At 40.5% G+C, this 17439-nt stretch overlaps 1 protein-coding gene across 5 annotated transcripts in view; it reads right to left on the bottom strand.

Moving 5' to 3' along the window:
- The window catches only part of LOC124596504 (phospholipid transfer protein C2CD2L), a 575969-nt gene that overhangs the window by 120234 nt on the left and 438296 nt on the right, over positions 1–17439 (bottom strand). For all 5 annotated transcript variants that reach the window (XM_047135664.1, XM_047135662.1, XM_047135663.1 and 2 more), the window contains exons 6-7: positions 13270–13378; positions 3015–3204 (exon numbers count right to left, since the gene is read on the bottom strand). In XM_047135664.1, coding sequence (XP_046991620.1) covers positions 3015–3204; positions 13270–13378 — 299 coding nt within the window. The remainder of the gene's footprint in view (positions 1–3014; positions 3205–13269; positions 13379–17439) is intronic.

The raw sequence follows: 17439 nt of genomic DNA, 5'->3' as shown, positions 1-17439 counted from the left end.
TGACTTGACGAGCAGCCAAGCCACACATTTGCCCAGGCAGACCTCAGGCTCTGTTGGGGCACCACACAGCTCAGCAGGCCTCAGTGAAGCTCCACTGGCTGACTGGACAGCACAATTTGAGGCTCACCCAGCTGTCAGGGCTACCATCTCAACCAGGCTGCACAAGCTCAGTGCATACCTCTGATGTCATTGTCTTATCCTCCTTGTCATGTTCTATCTGCTTGGCCTTAACCTTCTACCCGAAAGAATTTTAGATTTGTCTCCTGCCATATCCATTCTTTTGGATATGTTCTCAGGGCTGTTGAGCTTTCTCGGCAGGCTTTCTTCATCCAATATTGCATGGGGCAGTGTAAGTAGCACATCCTCACACTGTGTTGGATGTTGGCAGCTGGCAGCGTGGAGATACAAACCAGTGCGGGGAGTGAAAACCTTCAGGAGCTCCCTGCTACCAAATTCACTATGAAGGTAGAAGACAATGACAATCTTCCCTTTTTAACACCGTAGTTAACTGTAAAATGGACAGCACTATGGTGAACAGTGTGAACAGAAAAGCCAGCCACACTAATCCCGTCCCTTCACCACTCCACCCGACACAGAGGTCTGCAGAGTATGGATGTAGATATAGTAGAAGAAATATGGTGTTTGTAAGTTTAATCACTAGTTCATACAGTTGTATCATCTATATTTTATTTGCAACTATTTGTGCGTGGGTGTATGATGGTGTGTATGAAAATAAGTACTTAATATAATAGAGGGAAACATTCCACGTGGGAAAAATATATCTAAAAACACAGATGATGTGACTTACCGAACGAAAGTGCTGGCAGGTCGATAGACACACAAACAAACACAAACATACACATGAAATTCAAGCTTTCGCAACAAACTGTTGCCTCATCAGGAAAGAGGGAAGGAGAGGGAAAGACGAAAGGATGTGGGTTTTAAGGGAGAGGGTAAGGAGTCATTCCAATCCCGGGAGCGGAAAGACTTACCTTAGGGGGAAAGAAGGGGTATACACTCGCACACACACACATATCCATCTGCACATACACAGACACAAGCAGACATTTTCAAATGTGCGGATGGATATGTGTGTGTGTGCGCGCGCGAGTGTATACCCCTTCTTTCCCCCTAAGGTAAGTCTTTCCGCTCCCGGGATTGGAATGACTCCTTTCCCTCTCCCTTAAAACCCACATCCTTTCGTCTTTCCCTCTCCTTCCCTCTTTCCTGATGAGGCAACAGTTTGTTGCGAAAGCTTGAATTTCATGTGTATGTTTGTGTTTGTTTGTGTGTCTATCAACCTGCCAGCACTTTCGTTCGGTAAGTCACATCATCTGTGTTTTTAGACATAAAATAAGTACTTAGATTGAAAAAAATTGTGGTAATTCACTCAACAGGTCTTTGTGCCACCCAGTGAACATTTTTTTTAATCTTAGGTAATATTACACACACACACACACACACACACACACACACACACACACACACACCGCGTGACCGCTACGGTCGCAGGTTCGAATCCTGCCTCGGGCATGGACGCGTGTGATGTCCTTAGGTTAGTTAGGTTTAAGTAGTTCTAAGTTCTAGGGGACTGATGACCTCAGGAGTTAAGTCCCATAGTGCTCAGAGCCATTTGAACCAATTTTTTTGATTAACTTTACTCATACCATTGTTGTGTAAAACCAATATTATGCAGCTTGAAAGCACAGTCACTAAGTAGGCTCCACAGATAGCTATCAATGCTCTCAAACCAGGTGCACCCTGTATGTAAAATTTCTTGACATCATCTTTGAGCACAAACAAGAACAGAATCAACCTGCTAATAAGTTATTTAAAATACTTTATTGTATTGATCAAATATAAAAATATTTTGTATATGTACTTTCCCTCCCTATAACCTTATCAGATTATCTGGGCTATCACTGCAGAAATTAATAAACTAATTAAAAATATTAAAATAAAAATTGTGTGGGATTGGTAAACCAAAGATGTGATTGCATTCTTACACTCTAATGTCCCAGTAAATACTGTTAGCCGTAAATTTAATTGAAGAGTCACTTCTCATGAACTGTGAAACATATCGGTACAATACATGAGTTAAGACCTATTTTCCCAGACTCTCCTCCTTTTATTTGTTTCTGAGCAGTGTTCTTCTCAAATGTAAGGCATAAAGTTGAAGATCCTTAAGAATTCAGAAGTGAGTTAAAAAGTTATTTTACCACAACTTGTACCAAAATTTACCTGGAAGTCTGAATACTATGATCACAGCTCTCCATTGTGGTTATGTAGAATAACATCCTAAAAGTTAAATTCACTGAAATGAAATGAATGGATGGATAAAGATGAGATCAATAAGATGGAATGACATCAGCCCAAAATGTTCAGTTATGTGAATTTATCCCCGTGTGCCATAAATTTTCATCTGCCACAACATATTCAAACATGTTCTTGTTTTCTTAGGTTTTTAGGCTGTTTTCTTAGGTTTTTAGGCAAAGATTTATGTTCTTATATAAATTTGAAGCTTTTGCTAATAAATAAGCAAGACACACTCAGAAGAAGTTGAAAAGCATCTGCTCTTTTTAGCCTTGCTTGCTTTGTACACATCAGATTTGTGTCTAACAAATTAAAAAGTGACAACAGAATGAGTTACAAGCAAATAATAAGATTCTTGTGCATATATTTGATTATAGGTTTATTTGATAACTTGTTTCTTTGTTCGTTGGCAGATTTTGGCTTAAAACTTCTGTGTATATAAATACACCCAATGAAATACCATTTATTAGTACAATATAAACACATAATCATACTCTTTGACTTTCTTATACATATCTCTACGTTTCTCTCTGTAAAAAAGTATCAAGAAGAGAATGATAGTACTACTTTTTCTATTGTTTTACAGTTTTTTTCCCCCAATGACATGCTCTAAACTCAATTTCCATACAGCTACAACAGATCAGTTTAAATGCCACTAAATTACATATAAGAGACAAATTAGATTGTTTACATCAAATTACCTCAACTGTCAATGTTCCAGATACTTCATCCTTCTCATAAGGACGAGACTGCAGGGTTATAACTTGTCTTTGGCTGGGATTAATGAGAAGCTCTTCCATTCCCACAATTCCCAAACCAAGAAATTTTTTACCCTTGTTCACTCTGTCATAGATTTCAAACAACAGTTCTGCTGTATTTGGGCTGAGGTCACTGTAAAATTTAAAAGAAAGGGAAATATACATTTTTAAACAGAGAACAAGTTCAAAATTTCTGAGATATTAAAGTTTATTTACAAACCATATTATTGCCCATATAATGTACTACATCAGGGGGTTAGTTTTAACTGATAACTTTGGAGACAAATATCTGTAACAAGTCTTTATTTTTCATTTTTTTCTTTTATCCAACAATTTCATTGAGGGTACTGAAAAACTGGAAATTCTTTGCAGTAAATGTATTGGTTTGCAATAAATTCAAAGCTACAAACCAATAGTGGCAAATAGAGAATGAGCAGGTTGTGAGAAATGTGATTTATTACAAATTTATTATTTTGTGTGTGTGTGTGTGTGTGAAAGAGAGAGAGAGAGAGAGAGAGAGAGAGAGAGAGAGAGACAGAGATAATTATGAACTTTTGACCAAAACGCCTTCTTCTAAAGAACATTCATGCGAGCACAGCTCACAAGCACATGACCACTGCCTCTGGCCACCAAGTTTGGCAGTCCGGCTTCTGTGGCCAAAGACAATGGTCATGTGTGTGTGAGTTGTGCTTGCATAAATGTGTGTGTGTTGTTATCTTTAGAAGAAGGCCTTTTGGCTGAAAGCTCACATGTTTTGCAGTCTATTTGTCATGCCTGTTGGTGACTCCACATATCCTCTATATGGTTTGTAGCAATCTATCCTTTTCATAACATTGTCATTTTTGTATCCTGGGTTTTCCTTTGATTGATTTGTGCAAATGAGATAGATATGTAACAACTGACACAGTAGCAGTTGTTTAACTGATGTGATACACCAATTTGTTCTACTGTTGGTAAACTGTTTATCTATTATGTTGCACCACAGGACATGCCTCCTCAAGATTTAAAAATACCACCTCAAGTTATTTCAAGCATAAAAATAATCTAAGAAGTAAAGGTAATCAATCACCATAAAGCTAACACATGTAGCAGCTGACAGTCCATAAACAAGACTGAACACATTACTAAGCATTTGGATGATGTCCATCTCGGAGCTACCTGACTAACAAAAATACGTACAAACACACACACGCACACACACAGGTACAGTTATCTCAACCCTTCACCCTAGGCAGACTGGTTTCCAGGAAAATGTAACGGGTGGAGGCAAAAGAGCCATGTGTTTGTGAATGTGTTTTTGTTAGTAATTTATCTCTGAGAAAGGACATCAGTTCCTCTGCTATATAGTAAGTGGTTACCTTTACTCCTACAATTGTTTGTATTCCACCAAGGACTTTCCAATATCATACTGAGAGTGCCTGTGCAAGAAGTTACTCCATGTAGCCACTTTTAACAGGACGATATAGCCATGTTCAAATACAATTTTTTGAATCTAGAGTAAATGTGACTGAGGATTGAGATTCCTGCACAGAGTATGGTCTGTTGACCAACAGTTTCTTCCACTATTTTCCCCATGGACAAAACTTTAAAGTCATAATACAGTAATTATCAGCTATACTTTTTTGATAGGTTTGAAGAACAAGATTACTACTTTCTGCATTTTGAAAATCAGGAAAACATTGTTCACACTACCTAAAATTAAATCAGCACGTAAATAATTTAGGAGTAAAGGAGACTGCTCACTGAAACTTGCATGCATGCACTCACTCACACACCTGTACACGTACAATGTGCTGGTTGGACAAACAATACCACAGTTACAGTTTGGCAGGTGGACTGGGGTGGGGGTAGTGTCTGATGGGGTGGGTAGAAGGGAAAGAGGGAGGAAGTAGGATGGTAGGTTGGTGATGGGTAGTTAGTGGCAGCAGGTGTGCAGCAGGCTAGGAATGCAGGAGGTAGGGGTGGCAGGTACCTGGGTTAGGCATGTGGCACACAGGTAACGGAGCTAGTGAGGTGCAGCACATGAAGAAGATGACATGAAGGATTGGATTTGGAGAGAGTGACAATCATAAGCCTTGCCACCCTGGGCACTTTATCTGTGTCTGCGGTGATGATAATTCCCTTGCCTAATATGTTAAAGGTCTCACAGAGACCTTCAGAGCCAGGCACTACCCCCCCCCCCCCCCCCCCCCAATCTAGTCTGCAAACAGATTTCCTGTGCCGTATCTTCACACATCCCTAACTCTCCCACTGTCCCCAAGAAACAGATGCAAAGGAGTGCCTCCTTTCATGCATTCTTCACTCAATATCACCAAGGACTGCAGCAACTGAACCATACCCTTTTCCAGGACTTTCTCTACCATCATGCCTAGAACTGAGGGACATCCGTTACAAGATGCTTCTGATCTCTCCTAAAGTGGTTTTCCGTCACCCATCCAACCCACACAACATCCTCATCCATCCCCACGCCACTCACTCTCCCAAATTCTTGCCACAGGGGTCATATCCCTGTGGAAGACCCAGACCTACTCAGTTCCATGTTCAAACTCAAGGGCTGCTTCACAACCCACACCATCTAGATCCTTCCCTCTGACACCAGCTTATCTGAACTGTATAGATGGGAGTTATCCTTGAAACACATCCTTCACTTTTGATATCATTCAGAACTCAGTCTCCACTAGCCCACTGTACCAACACCCTCTACCTAACAGTTTCCCCTTCCTCTGTCCTGCCACCTGCACCCCTATCCATGCCTCCATGTCATCTTCATGTATTATACCTCACTGGCTCTGGTACCCAGGAGCTGCATGCCATGCCCGTGCACCTGTCACTCCTTCCTCTCACATTCCTAACCTGGACACCTACTGCTTTCCTCCAAGTCACTAGCTACCCATAGCCAACCTCTCTTCCTGCATCCCGCTTCTGTATTTCACAACCATCACCTGCAGTCTGACTGTTTCTGATGTTCTGAACCATGTCTGTTTGTGTTCCTCAATAAAGTGTTCCGTCAACTGAGTGACTGCCTTCCTAACATGCTCCAGTGCCATCCTCCAGCAGAGAAACATGTGCCTACTCCTAACTTTCAATAAAACCCTGTTACAATATTGGTGTCAGGATACCTGCCGGAGCTGGAAATGCTGATCCAGTGGAGGCTAGAAGAGAAGGAGTGCAGCAGCAGTGGCATTCAGCCTGTTTTCAACTAAGTGCTGGCAAAATGTGTGTTGCTTTGGGGCTGTCTCACTGTGTTTGTCCTTTCCCCTCTACTTTGGGTACATTACACGTTTGTGGTGGTAGTCCTGAGTGAAATGACTGTCTCTGGAAAGCAACAGCCCAGGAGACAATCCAGCATCTATTAAATGAGGTAGCTAAGGTTAGAGCTGACAATGAAGTTTTGTAGAGTGAAGTGAATCATTTGACGGGTAAAAGAAGAGTAGGGTCATCTTCGAGCATGTCTTCACTTATCTGATGATGGTACGGCATCATTGGTGGCACCATTTCCAGTAAATCTTATGGATAGTTTGCACATGGTTGCAAAGTTAGGGAACTAGACTGATGAAAAATTGTTAAATGTAGCTTGTTTAAAATTGTTTGGGGGATACCAAGACGTAAGTCATGTGGAATAAGAAATTGTGGGACACTCAGTTCTTTACTGATTTTCAGAAAAGATCAGTGGATGATTACAGGAAGAAGAATACCTTGTGATATTATCATGAACGACTTAATGGTGTAGCACAGAAGCAGGAAGAAACAATAGAAGGTTTCTGAACCACAAAAGGCCCACCATTGTCAATATGTATCAGTTAATGAATGATGATCATGCCAACAAAACCATTTTGCAGGTGGCAGAACAACAGGCACTTGATGCATTTTTGTGCGGCCTGCTGTCTGAAATGTCACAGAAAGGGTGCATGGATTTTCCCAAAACCCTGAAGAAGGCAGCTTTAACTGAAATTGATACCATAACTAGACCAAGAGAGAAGCATGTAGTGTTTAACGCAGAGATTGTGCATTATACGTGTGGTGCTCCAGACCACTTTCAACATTTCTGTATGAAATTACAATGTCAGAGGAGCAAGCAAGTGGGGTACTCTGTTCAAAAATGTCTACCGGCACATAGACAGTGGAATCAGCATAACAGTCCTGCCCCTGCATTAAATGGTACAGGGGATGGTGTGACCACTGTGGTACGGCACCAGTAAGTTTGGCTACGGGCATCCCAGCGCAAAATCAAATGGCGATATTCATCTATTCAGCTATATACAGGGAAGGTTGTGTAAATTGTTGTTGGATACAAGATCACAAATATCCATGGCTAGCCAGAGTATACTGAGGGCAGTGAATTTGAACCCACCATGCTGTGCATTACATGGTGTGGGTGGTAAAAGTGTGAATCCTCTCAGTTGCACACTGTTGGGTTTCCAAGTGGGAGGGAGAGACTTCCAAAAGTTCTGCCTTCTGTGGGCATTAGCTATAAGATCTTTCTGGTTTTGATTTACTGAGTAAACATCATGCTAAAATTAATCTGCAGCAATGCACAGTAGAGCTGGATGGGATAATTACTCCACCTTGGTTTTATGACTGTGAGGGCCAAACTGTCGCACAGGACACCCAAGACATCAGATAAGCCAGTTAAACTGTGTACACAGTCTTTAGATCTGACTCACACAATACAATACCAAAAGGTGCAGGAAGTCTGGTCTGCATGAACATAGGAACTGATCTGCCGGTTAATACTGTGTATGTGATAGAGCCCTTTCCAGAGAATGAGGTAAGGGATCAGACTCGGCATCTCTGCTATATAGTGAGTAGCAACTTTCCATTATATTGTTATATTCCAGCCTGGATTTTCCATTGTTTGACATGTAATTTAGTGTTTTTCCTTCTTCTCTGCATCTATATTATGCCTCCCTTCTTTTTAATTTGTTCCCCTTTCAATTTCCCCACTCTCTCATTTGCTACCGAACTACTCTGTCCAGTCACTTTAATGTGACCGCCTGTCAAAAGCATGAATAACCACCTTCTGCAGTGCAGACAACTGCGAGATGTGTGGGAAGAGAGTTAGTGAGGTTCTGGAAGGTACCAACAGGAATATGGACCCATGCCGACTCCAGTGCTGTGGCCAGCTGTGCTATGTTTCTTGGTTGAGACTCCATAGTGCGAACAGCTCGATTAAGATGGTTCCACAGATTGTAAATTGGGTTTAAATCTGGGGAGTTTGGTGGCCAGAGGACTATGATAAATTCATCCTGGCACTCTTTCAAAAACAGACATACAATGTGAGCTGTGTTACATGTTGCATTGTCCTGATAGTAGATGCCACTGTGCTGCAGGAAAATAAACTGCATGTAGAAGTAGACATGGTTCCCAAGACTAGATGGATACTTGTGTTGATCTATTGTGCCTTCCAGAATGACGAGATCACACAAGGACTGCCACAAAAACATTCCCCAGCCTATAATGCTCCCTACTCTGATCTGGACCCTTCTGACAATTCAACAATTATCTGTCTGATGGAGCAATATGTGATTCCCACCACTCAGTGGATATCCAGTGTCCAGTTGTGGTATTGGCATTCAAATTCCAGCGTTCATCACTGATGAACAGCAGTCAGCACGGGTGCTTGAAGGAAGCTCCTGCTGCAGACGCTCATACACAACACTCACTGAACATGTGAAGGTTCATTTCTGTCAACAGTACCTGTCGATTTGAATTCCCACTGAGCAAGTCCAATACAGCATGTGCCTGTTGCTGGAGTAATGCACATGGTGGCTGCAAGTGCTGGGAGGGTGCTCCACAGACTGGATGAGCAGCACTGCAGTCCCAGTGGCAGAAGAATTTTTCCGTTTACCTATCAACTTTGCCATATCACTCAAACAAGGATGACTGAACTGCCACACCTGGCTATGCATTGAGTTCCAATGGTGAGTGGGCCTATGTATTTTGTGCACTGGGCACTTGTTATTGAGAAGCTGCTACATCGTGTATCGAGGAAATTGTTGTTGCATGGCTTGGCAGCAATTTCACTGTAACATTCTAACTTACGGACACTGTATTGCAAGATGGGCAGTTAGAATCTCTCCAGAGTGTGAACCTAAGAACCTGGAAATACTAGGTCACATGATTTGTTCTATTCTGAGTGGGTATCCGCTGATTCGGAGTTAGGTCACCTGAAGAAGAAGTACAAGGAAAGGAAACTTGTTAAACAATATTTTCTAAAAGACAATGTCCTGTGTTGTGCCGTGCAGGACAGTTGCAGGAATAAAATAGTTTTACCTAAAGATCTGGTACCTCTGGTTTTTAAATATTGTCATGAAACTCCCACAAGTGGCCATCTTGGGTTCTGCAAGACCAAAATGAAGACCAGTGAACACTGTATATGGAAGAGAATGGATGAACAAATCAAGATATTAGTTATCAGCTATAAGCTGTGTGCTATAAGCAAATCAGTGATTAACACTCGGCGGGGATTTTTAGTCATCTGAGGTAATTAATTAGGATATGGAAAGAATATATGTTGATTATGTGGGGCCTTTTCCACATTTGTGAGAGGAGAACATGGCACATGCTTGTGTGTGGATGGCCTTACACATTTTTCTTAGTTAATCTGATGCAAGGCACCACCCCTAGAATTACAATCAAATGTCTCCAGTCAATGTTTGGCATGTTTGGTGCCTGTAGGTCAGTGGTTATGGAAAATGCCATAAACTTCACCTTGGCAGCCTTCTACAACTTCTGTTTTGACATGCATATTAAGCCATACCATGACTGTGGTGTATTATCCTAGTCCATCTTTTGCCGAGTGAGTGAAGAGCAACCTGCGTGCAGTGCTCATTGCCTTCCATAGTGCAGACCACATGTATTGTGATAGCTTCCTGCCCTGATTGGGATATGCTTTTAACACAGCCACACATTAGGACCATACACAAACTCCAGCGACTTCAATGTTTGCCTTTGAACTAATTCTCCATTGTCCAATTTACGGATGTTGAATGATTTGCTTCCTGAGAAAGTTGATGCTATGTAAATTTGGGATGACTGGAAGCACATGAAGAGCAATCTTAAACTCGTTCATGAGAAATCACAGTGCTGCAACAATGCTGGGAAGAAGTAAATCTCATTAAAGCCAGTTAAAAGTATGGGGGTTAAGCATTTTACAGCAGTAAGCTGGGGACAGGATATGGTAATGAGGAAACTCTTGCCCAGATTTGTGGGCCTGGTTCAGATCTTGCATTTTGTGATGTTGGTCACCTTGCTCATCAGGAATCTGCAGACCAAACAAATATTTCAGGTGCACAATACACAGACTAAACCTTTCAGGAGTAGGGTGCTTCCCAGTCAACACAAATTGTTTAAGTTCGTAGGCTTCCATGGCTGGTGTCATTTTGGATAAACATCACTGTAAAATACTAAAACAACTAAACAGCTGATGTTTCAACCAACTTACTGCAGTCATCTTTAGGGCGGTTCACTGAAAACCAAAACTAATAAATTGCCGATGTTTTAAGTGACTTGCTGTGGTCCTCTTCAGGGCAGTTCAATGAGCATAAACCATTCTGAAGAGGGCTGCAGCAAGTAGGTTTAAATGTCAGCAGTTTAGTTGTTTTAGTAGTTTACAATGACATGGCACACAACCCAAAATTATTTTATTCAAAATAAATTGTTTCAGTCAGTTGAATAAGTTCTTACTTATGAGGAGTCTTGTGTAAAGATTAGCAAGCTAGTCTTTTAAGTACTTTGAATCTTGTCACTATCCATGTAATCAAAATTGAGTGCTCTTCTAAAAACCAGAGTGAGTATTAAAAATAAATAAATTGCACTTGGAGGTGGATGGTGATAGCCTTTGTAGGATGACACAGTGTTGTAACCCGAAGACTATATACCTTGAACAAGTTTCAGTATTCCTTCCCTTTCTCCTGGGCCTTTTGGTCTAAGGGAGGCGAGGGTGTGATGGTTCATTTACATCTCGAGTAACTGAGGATTTGAATTCTACCCAGCAAGTCCAGTGCGGTGTTCGTGCGCCACTGGAGTAATGAACACAGTGGGTGAAAGTGTTTGGAGTGCATTCCACAGACTGCAAAAGCAGCACTGCATGCCTGGTGGCAGAAGAATTTTTCCTGTGGATTGATCAACTTCACCATATCACTCAAATGAGGGTGAAAGTGTGGCCACACCTGGCTATGCATCGAATTCCTATAGTAAATGAGCCTATTTGCTATGGGCAAAGGTTAATAAGAAGCTACTATAACGTGTGTCAAAAGAAAGTTGTCCTTGCATGACTTGGCAGCAGTTTCACTGTAACATTCTGATTTATGGACATTGTGTTGAATCAGAAGGTGAGTGTAATACTTTCCATGTTTTGTGATTTATAAGGAAGTGAAGTTGGAACATTCTGAAATCGAACTCATGATGCCAGTGTTAGTGGCTGATACTTAGTGCTTAGTTTAAGAAAGCTTTATTTGTTCTTTACAGCATCTCTTGGTGCTTTTGAATGTCACCATTCGCTTTGGCACATTGTTTCCTGAGTTCACTTCTTGTTCAGATGTGTTCAATTGATATTCCCCATGCCAAGTCCTGGCAAAAGGTTATTTATTTTTAATAAGATTCATTGGCGTAAAATTATTTGGTTTATAATTAGGAAGTTCTTTAAATGTCTATGTTCTTAGCTATCATTTTAATATTCTGGGTTGCTGGTTTCTTAATTATTAATAAAGGACAAGGTTTTGTCTAGAGGCAGCTCCTCCTGGTAGAGAACTTGTGTTTAAGATTGTTTTAAGGAAATGCTCAATTATGATCAAACTGTTATAAACACATCTTGACCCCAGTAACACCTCTCCTAAAATCGTTACAGAATGGCCCTTGGTTCATCTGGATGGTCTGTCGCTCAACAGCTCCCCATCTATCTGTCCATACACATCTTTGCAGCCGTCATTCACTCCTGTTGTCTATGGCTCATGATGCACCACAGTTGGCTTGGCACCAGTTTTGGGTAGCACCATTTTGCCATGCATGGTACACTTTAAGCATGAGGACACTCAAATAGTTTACAAGCTTAGCAACATAGGAAAAGCTTCCAACCTTGGCCAAAAAGTCAATGATCATGCCATTTTAGACATCAAATAAATCACTCTATTTCCATATTACAACAATGACTGCACTGTTTTCCGCATCCCCCAGATACACTTTATATACCTTCACTGCTAATGCTGCCACTTGCTGTCTGCGAGTATGTACTGCATGTTGAGATCAAACATAGGTTGTGATCACATTAACATGACTGGATCGTTTATCTGTATAACATCTGCAATGAATCAGTGGTTACCTTTCAGGATGTTATCCTGTTAACTAACACTCCTCCTCCACACCTCCCAACCCCCTCTGTCACATTTTGTACAATTTACTTTTGTACTTCCACAATGAGACAATGTAAGCTCAGATGAATTTTGTTGACAATGGTTCTTTTTAGAGTGTTATCCTGTGACTGACCAATGAATTTATGTAGCCTAAACGTGTAATTTTTTTCTTTTGTGTTTAAAAAAATTAAATGTTTTGCATAAGTTTTATTTCTTTTAATGTTGAGTATATTCTTCATAACTGGAATATTTCTAATGTTGATTTTTTTTTCTTTTTGTAAGCTTTTTTATATTACTTTTGTATGTATTGGCTAATTCTTATTTGCAACATCAGGCGCAGATTGGGAAAGGAGGGAGGGGGGGGAGGGAGGGGGCAACCGGGTTATCTGCCCCTGGTGGCAATTTCAAGGGGCGCTAAAATTCATATTCTGGAAGGAAAAAACCTCATTTCACAAAGCACCTAGCACCCAGCATATGTTGGTCTATCGATTATTCATATGGTTTTGAAATGCACCCTTGTTAGTTTTTGGACATTTTTGAACACATTCTATGTTGATTTCTGAATGAATCATCAGTTGATTTTTGAATACATGCATAGTGTAGGCCTAAGGGATGTGTCTGCTAGGGGAATCTCCGTCACACCTAGAAATAAAAAACTTTCCCACAGACTAATGGGGACAGGGCTACACAAGCTGGAGCCAAATAAACCCAAATGGGTGTATGCTAAGCATAGTTTGTTTATATGGTTGGTTGGGTGTTTGAAGGATCAGCATTGTTATAATTATTAGCAAAGTCCATAGACTCACACTACCACAGTGGAAATAAATGACTAATAGGAATAAACTTACAATAGGAAATGCTCATCCCAAACTGGACTGTTTGTGTCTTTCTTGATAGAAGTTTGATTCTTCTGAGGAGGATCATCCATTTCGACAACACAATATGGTTCTGTGCATCCTGAAAGAGAGGAAAAAAGTATATCTTTATTACAACATGTTTAACCTTATCTCAAAAACAGACTTATATATAGACTAAACTCTGTCCAAACTGGGCTTGGAAGGCCCAGTGATGCTGACCAACTACCAAATCATCCTCAGCCTATGGGCATCACTGGATGCAAAAAATGTGTGGCATGTGGTCAGCACACCGTCCTCCCATTTGTCATCAGTTTATGAGGTCAGAGTCAATACTTCCAAGTTAAATAGCTCCTCAATTTGCCTCACAAGATGCAGATGGAAGACTAGACAGAGGGTAGTGGGGACAGGGTGGGCAAGGAGAGGAAAGTTGAAAAGGAAGAGAAGCAAAAACATTGTGGGTGTGTTGCTGGAGCAGAAGGCTGTGTAGTCCAGACTGTGCCATCTGGATCATTCCTATCAATACCAGTTTTTTTTAATTGCACAGGTGGGAACTCTCCCTGCAATATATCCTACATTCTTGTAACCCCCTACCCACAACTTTCGTTAGTCACTATCCTTCACCCAACTATCCCATTTCCTATACACACTCCAGCATTACATAGCCTTCTGTTCCACCAAGGCAACCACAAACTTTTTACTTCTCTCCTTTCCCACTCCCTCCCCCTCCACCCTCTACCTAACCTCTTGTCTGCAACTAGCTGCCCTGTCCTTACCCTACCACATCCCTATATACTGCATACTCCCACAAGCAGCACTTTATCGTCCACCACCCCTGCCGTGCTGTCCCTCCCCATCCCTGCCCCAGCCTCAGGGCTGTGTGTGTGTGTGTGTGTGTGTGTGTGTGTGTGTGTGTGTGTGTGTTTTGTCTTCTTCAGAAGAAGGCCTTTTGGCTGAAAGCTTAGTTGTTTAGCAGTCTTCCTGCTGAGCCTGTCTGCAACTCAACATCTGCACTACATGGTGAGTAACGGCCGGTCCTTTTCATGATATTGTCATTAGTTAATCCTGGATTTTCCATTACACACACACACACACACACACACACACACACAAAATATATGTATATCAATTCAAAGATAAATGACATGTACTTTAGATGGAGCTACAAGTGAGTAATGTGTTGATTTAACCACTGACAATACCTACCTCCTCACCCACGATCACTAACACCTACTTGTGTGGTACCAGTAGTGCTTCATTTCAAGCTATCTGGATTGGGGGGTTCTAGAGGTACCAAAAAAATCACTGGAATTTGGCTAGCAATACGGTCATAGGTAGTAACACAAATTTGCTTTTAGTTGGAGAGTGACTTCATGTCCCACAGACCATCTGCAAGATTTTTATCAAAATTATGTGAAATGAGTCCATTTACAGGCTATGTATAATGATTTGTTTCTGTGTATGGTTGCATGGTAAGCATTTACCGAATACTAGACTGTACAGTGATTTTAAACTCAGTAAAAATTAAAGTTAATCTTTGTCAGTACTTACAAGTGAAACACAGATGCAACAACATATTGTTCTACCATTGTATAAACATTACCAGTGTTTAATTAAATATTCATCAATGGAATAGAAGGAGTTGACCACCACAAGAAATGACATCAAATAAGATTTTAATTTTCTTTGCTACCTGTAAGACATTTTATGTAGTTTAGCAAATAATCACAGATTTTTTATGGCTGTGTTTTGAACTCTTTTCTAGAGCCACTAACTGTTTACTGTTTAAGTAATGAGTAAAATTGGTCATTTTTATTCTAGTATTGTAGTTGCATAAATTACTATTATTCTGAAATTCTTATGAATTACAGATGACAAATCTCATTGTCAGATATACATACTGTGAAAGAGAAGTCAGAATGGTTAACTCCTAGAAGTGTTGACTACAAGATGATTGTGAGGGAGCACCACATATTACTCTCACTGCTCACTTTTGTGCATTGAATATTTTCTTCCTAATCGATGAATCACCCCACAAAATTATCCAGCAAGAGACTAAAGAAACGTAATATGTAAAATATGTTTCTTTCCTAAACTAGGAATTATACAAAGAGAAAAAGATGTTGAACTTCATTGTTTGGGAAGTCAAAATCATGTTCCATCCAGCTCAAATTTCCAGCAGTATGCACACCCAAAAGTATGGAGCATTCTAACCTATTCGTTGACTCCTGTTCAAGTGCTAAATTCATTTTTGATGTTATGTTATCCTTTGTACAGAACTGAACATAATGTGTATGGTTTTTTCCAAGGGAGTCCATTTGCAGGCAACCACTTATTAATGCTTTTACAAATATTAGCAACAATTTTTCTGTTCAGTCTCTTACACTGCATTAATTATAAACATTTCTGCATGTTGCAAAATGTATCAGCTCTGTTGTTGTATGTCACTGAAAATCATTCACATATGTAAGGAATAGGAGTGGAGGAAAAATTGAATCTTCTGTGACTCCATTCTTGCTTTTCCCAGTCACTAAAGTTTTCTCTCTCTTGAGAATTAATCAGTGTCACATTTTGCAATCCTTTAACTAAAAAGTGAAGCATTCAGAAGGGGAGGAGGAAAAGAAATGAAACTTCACAGGTTGAGTGTGTGTGTGTGTGATGTTATTTCAGAGATTACCGTACAACATCGAGTCAAATTTACAAAGAACTTGACAGTATGAGCCCATTTATCAGTATGACATTGCACCCCCTCTGTCCTGGATGCATGCACTGATGCAGCTGGTAAAGATATCTTAAGGGCAATTTATCATCTCCTGAGGCAAACTGGCCCACAATGGTTGTAACTTGTCCTTGATATCATGGATACTGGCACTGGGACAGAGTTGACACGCAAACTGGTCCCACATACATTCAATTGGGGACAGTTCTGGGGTTCTTGCTGGGCACATGAGCACCTCAATATCATGCTCACAGTTATGGAGACACATGCCATCTGTGGACAAACATTGTCAATGTCCTATATAAAACATTTTCAGACTTCTCATTGTGTCAGTTCCGGGTAAAACCTTGAGATTTCAAGCATCATCTGCATTGTCTTTGTCAGGATCAACTGACTGCCCAAACTGCTCGCGGTGTTGACATCTGTGATGGTGGTGGCATCAGATTCGCAGCAGCATAAACACTGCAATGAATATCTCTGCCTTTTCTCTGCATCAAGAGATTGCTTCCACACACCACTACACTTATATCCAATGTCACAGTTGAAGTTCTTCTTGCATATTCTTATTTCTACAGCCTCTTTAACTATAAAATCCCAGTATGAAGGAGCCTGTGACAAAAGTTTCATTTTGTAAACAGTATTTTGAGTATGTTTGTGAATCAGTGCTCAGCAGTTGCAAATTTCTCCAGTTCTCAATTTTTAATATGCTGTTGACGTTCTGCACAGCAGTTGGAAATGGTGCAGATTGACTGACCAATGCAGCTGCTCCCACACTCACAAAGAATGTTATAAATCCCAGGGATTCTGAGGCCAAGAGTGTCCTTTATCTTCTTAGGAGGTCAGACCATATAGCACCACAGAAAGGAAGGAATACGACTGATGGCTCATCACATGAATGTTTAATATATTCACATTTCCTTTTCTTGGAGAAGGCTGACCTCATTGCTCTTCTTTTGAAACACATATTTTGATGATTAATTTTGGAAACAGTTTTTGCTCTGTCTGCTAATGTATTTAAAACTGTGTTCTTCTGGAATGGATAATGAAAATTCTGGGAATTTATATATAAATCAGTGTTCATCGGCTTGTGGTATGCTGAATGATTGAGAGGTCCATCCAACTTTTGTTGTGACAAAACATCTCAAAATGGCAGCCTTCCATCTCATTCTGTCTCAACAGTGAATTGTGTGTTTTGGTGTATACTATTCATGTGCTCAAGAGCTTTTATGCTGTGTGGCCAGACTATAAAAGTGTCATCAATGTGATGATAAAATGAAGTTGGATAAAGCGGAGCCAAATTCAATGCACGTTCCTCAAAATGTTCCATAAAAGAGTTGTCCACCACTGGAGACAATGGAGAACCCACAGCCATTCCATCTGTTATTTCATAAAATTTACCACAATACAAGAAGTAGGTGGTTGTCATAACATATTGGAAGCTTGAG

This window comes from Schistocerca americana, chromosome 2 (assembly GCF_021461395.2).
Source record: "Schistocerca americana isolate TAMUIC-IGC-003095 chromosome 2, iqSchAmer2.1, whole genome shotgun sequence".
Taxonomy (NCBI): Eukaryota; Metazoa; Arthropoda; class Insecta; order Orthoptera; family Acrididae; genus Schistocerca; species Schistocerca americana.
The sequence above is the reverse complement of the archived record's forward strand: the minus strand, read 5'-3'. Positions and strand labels throughout refer to the sequence as shown.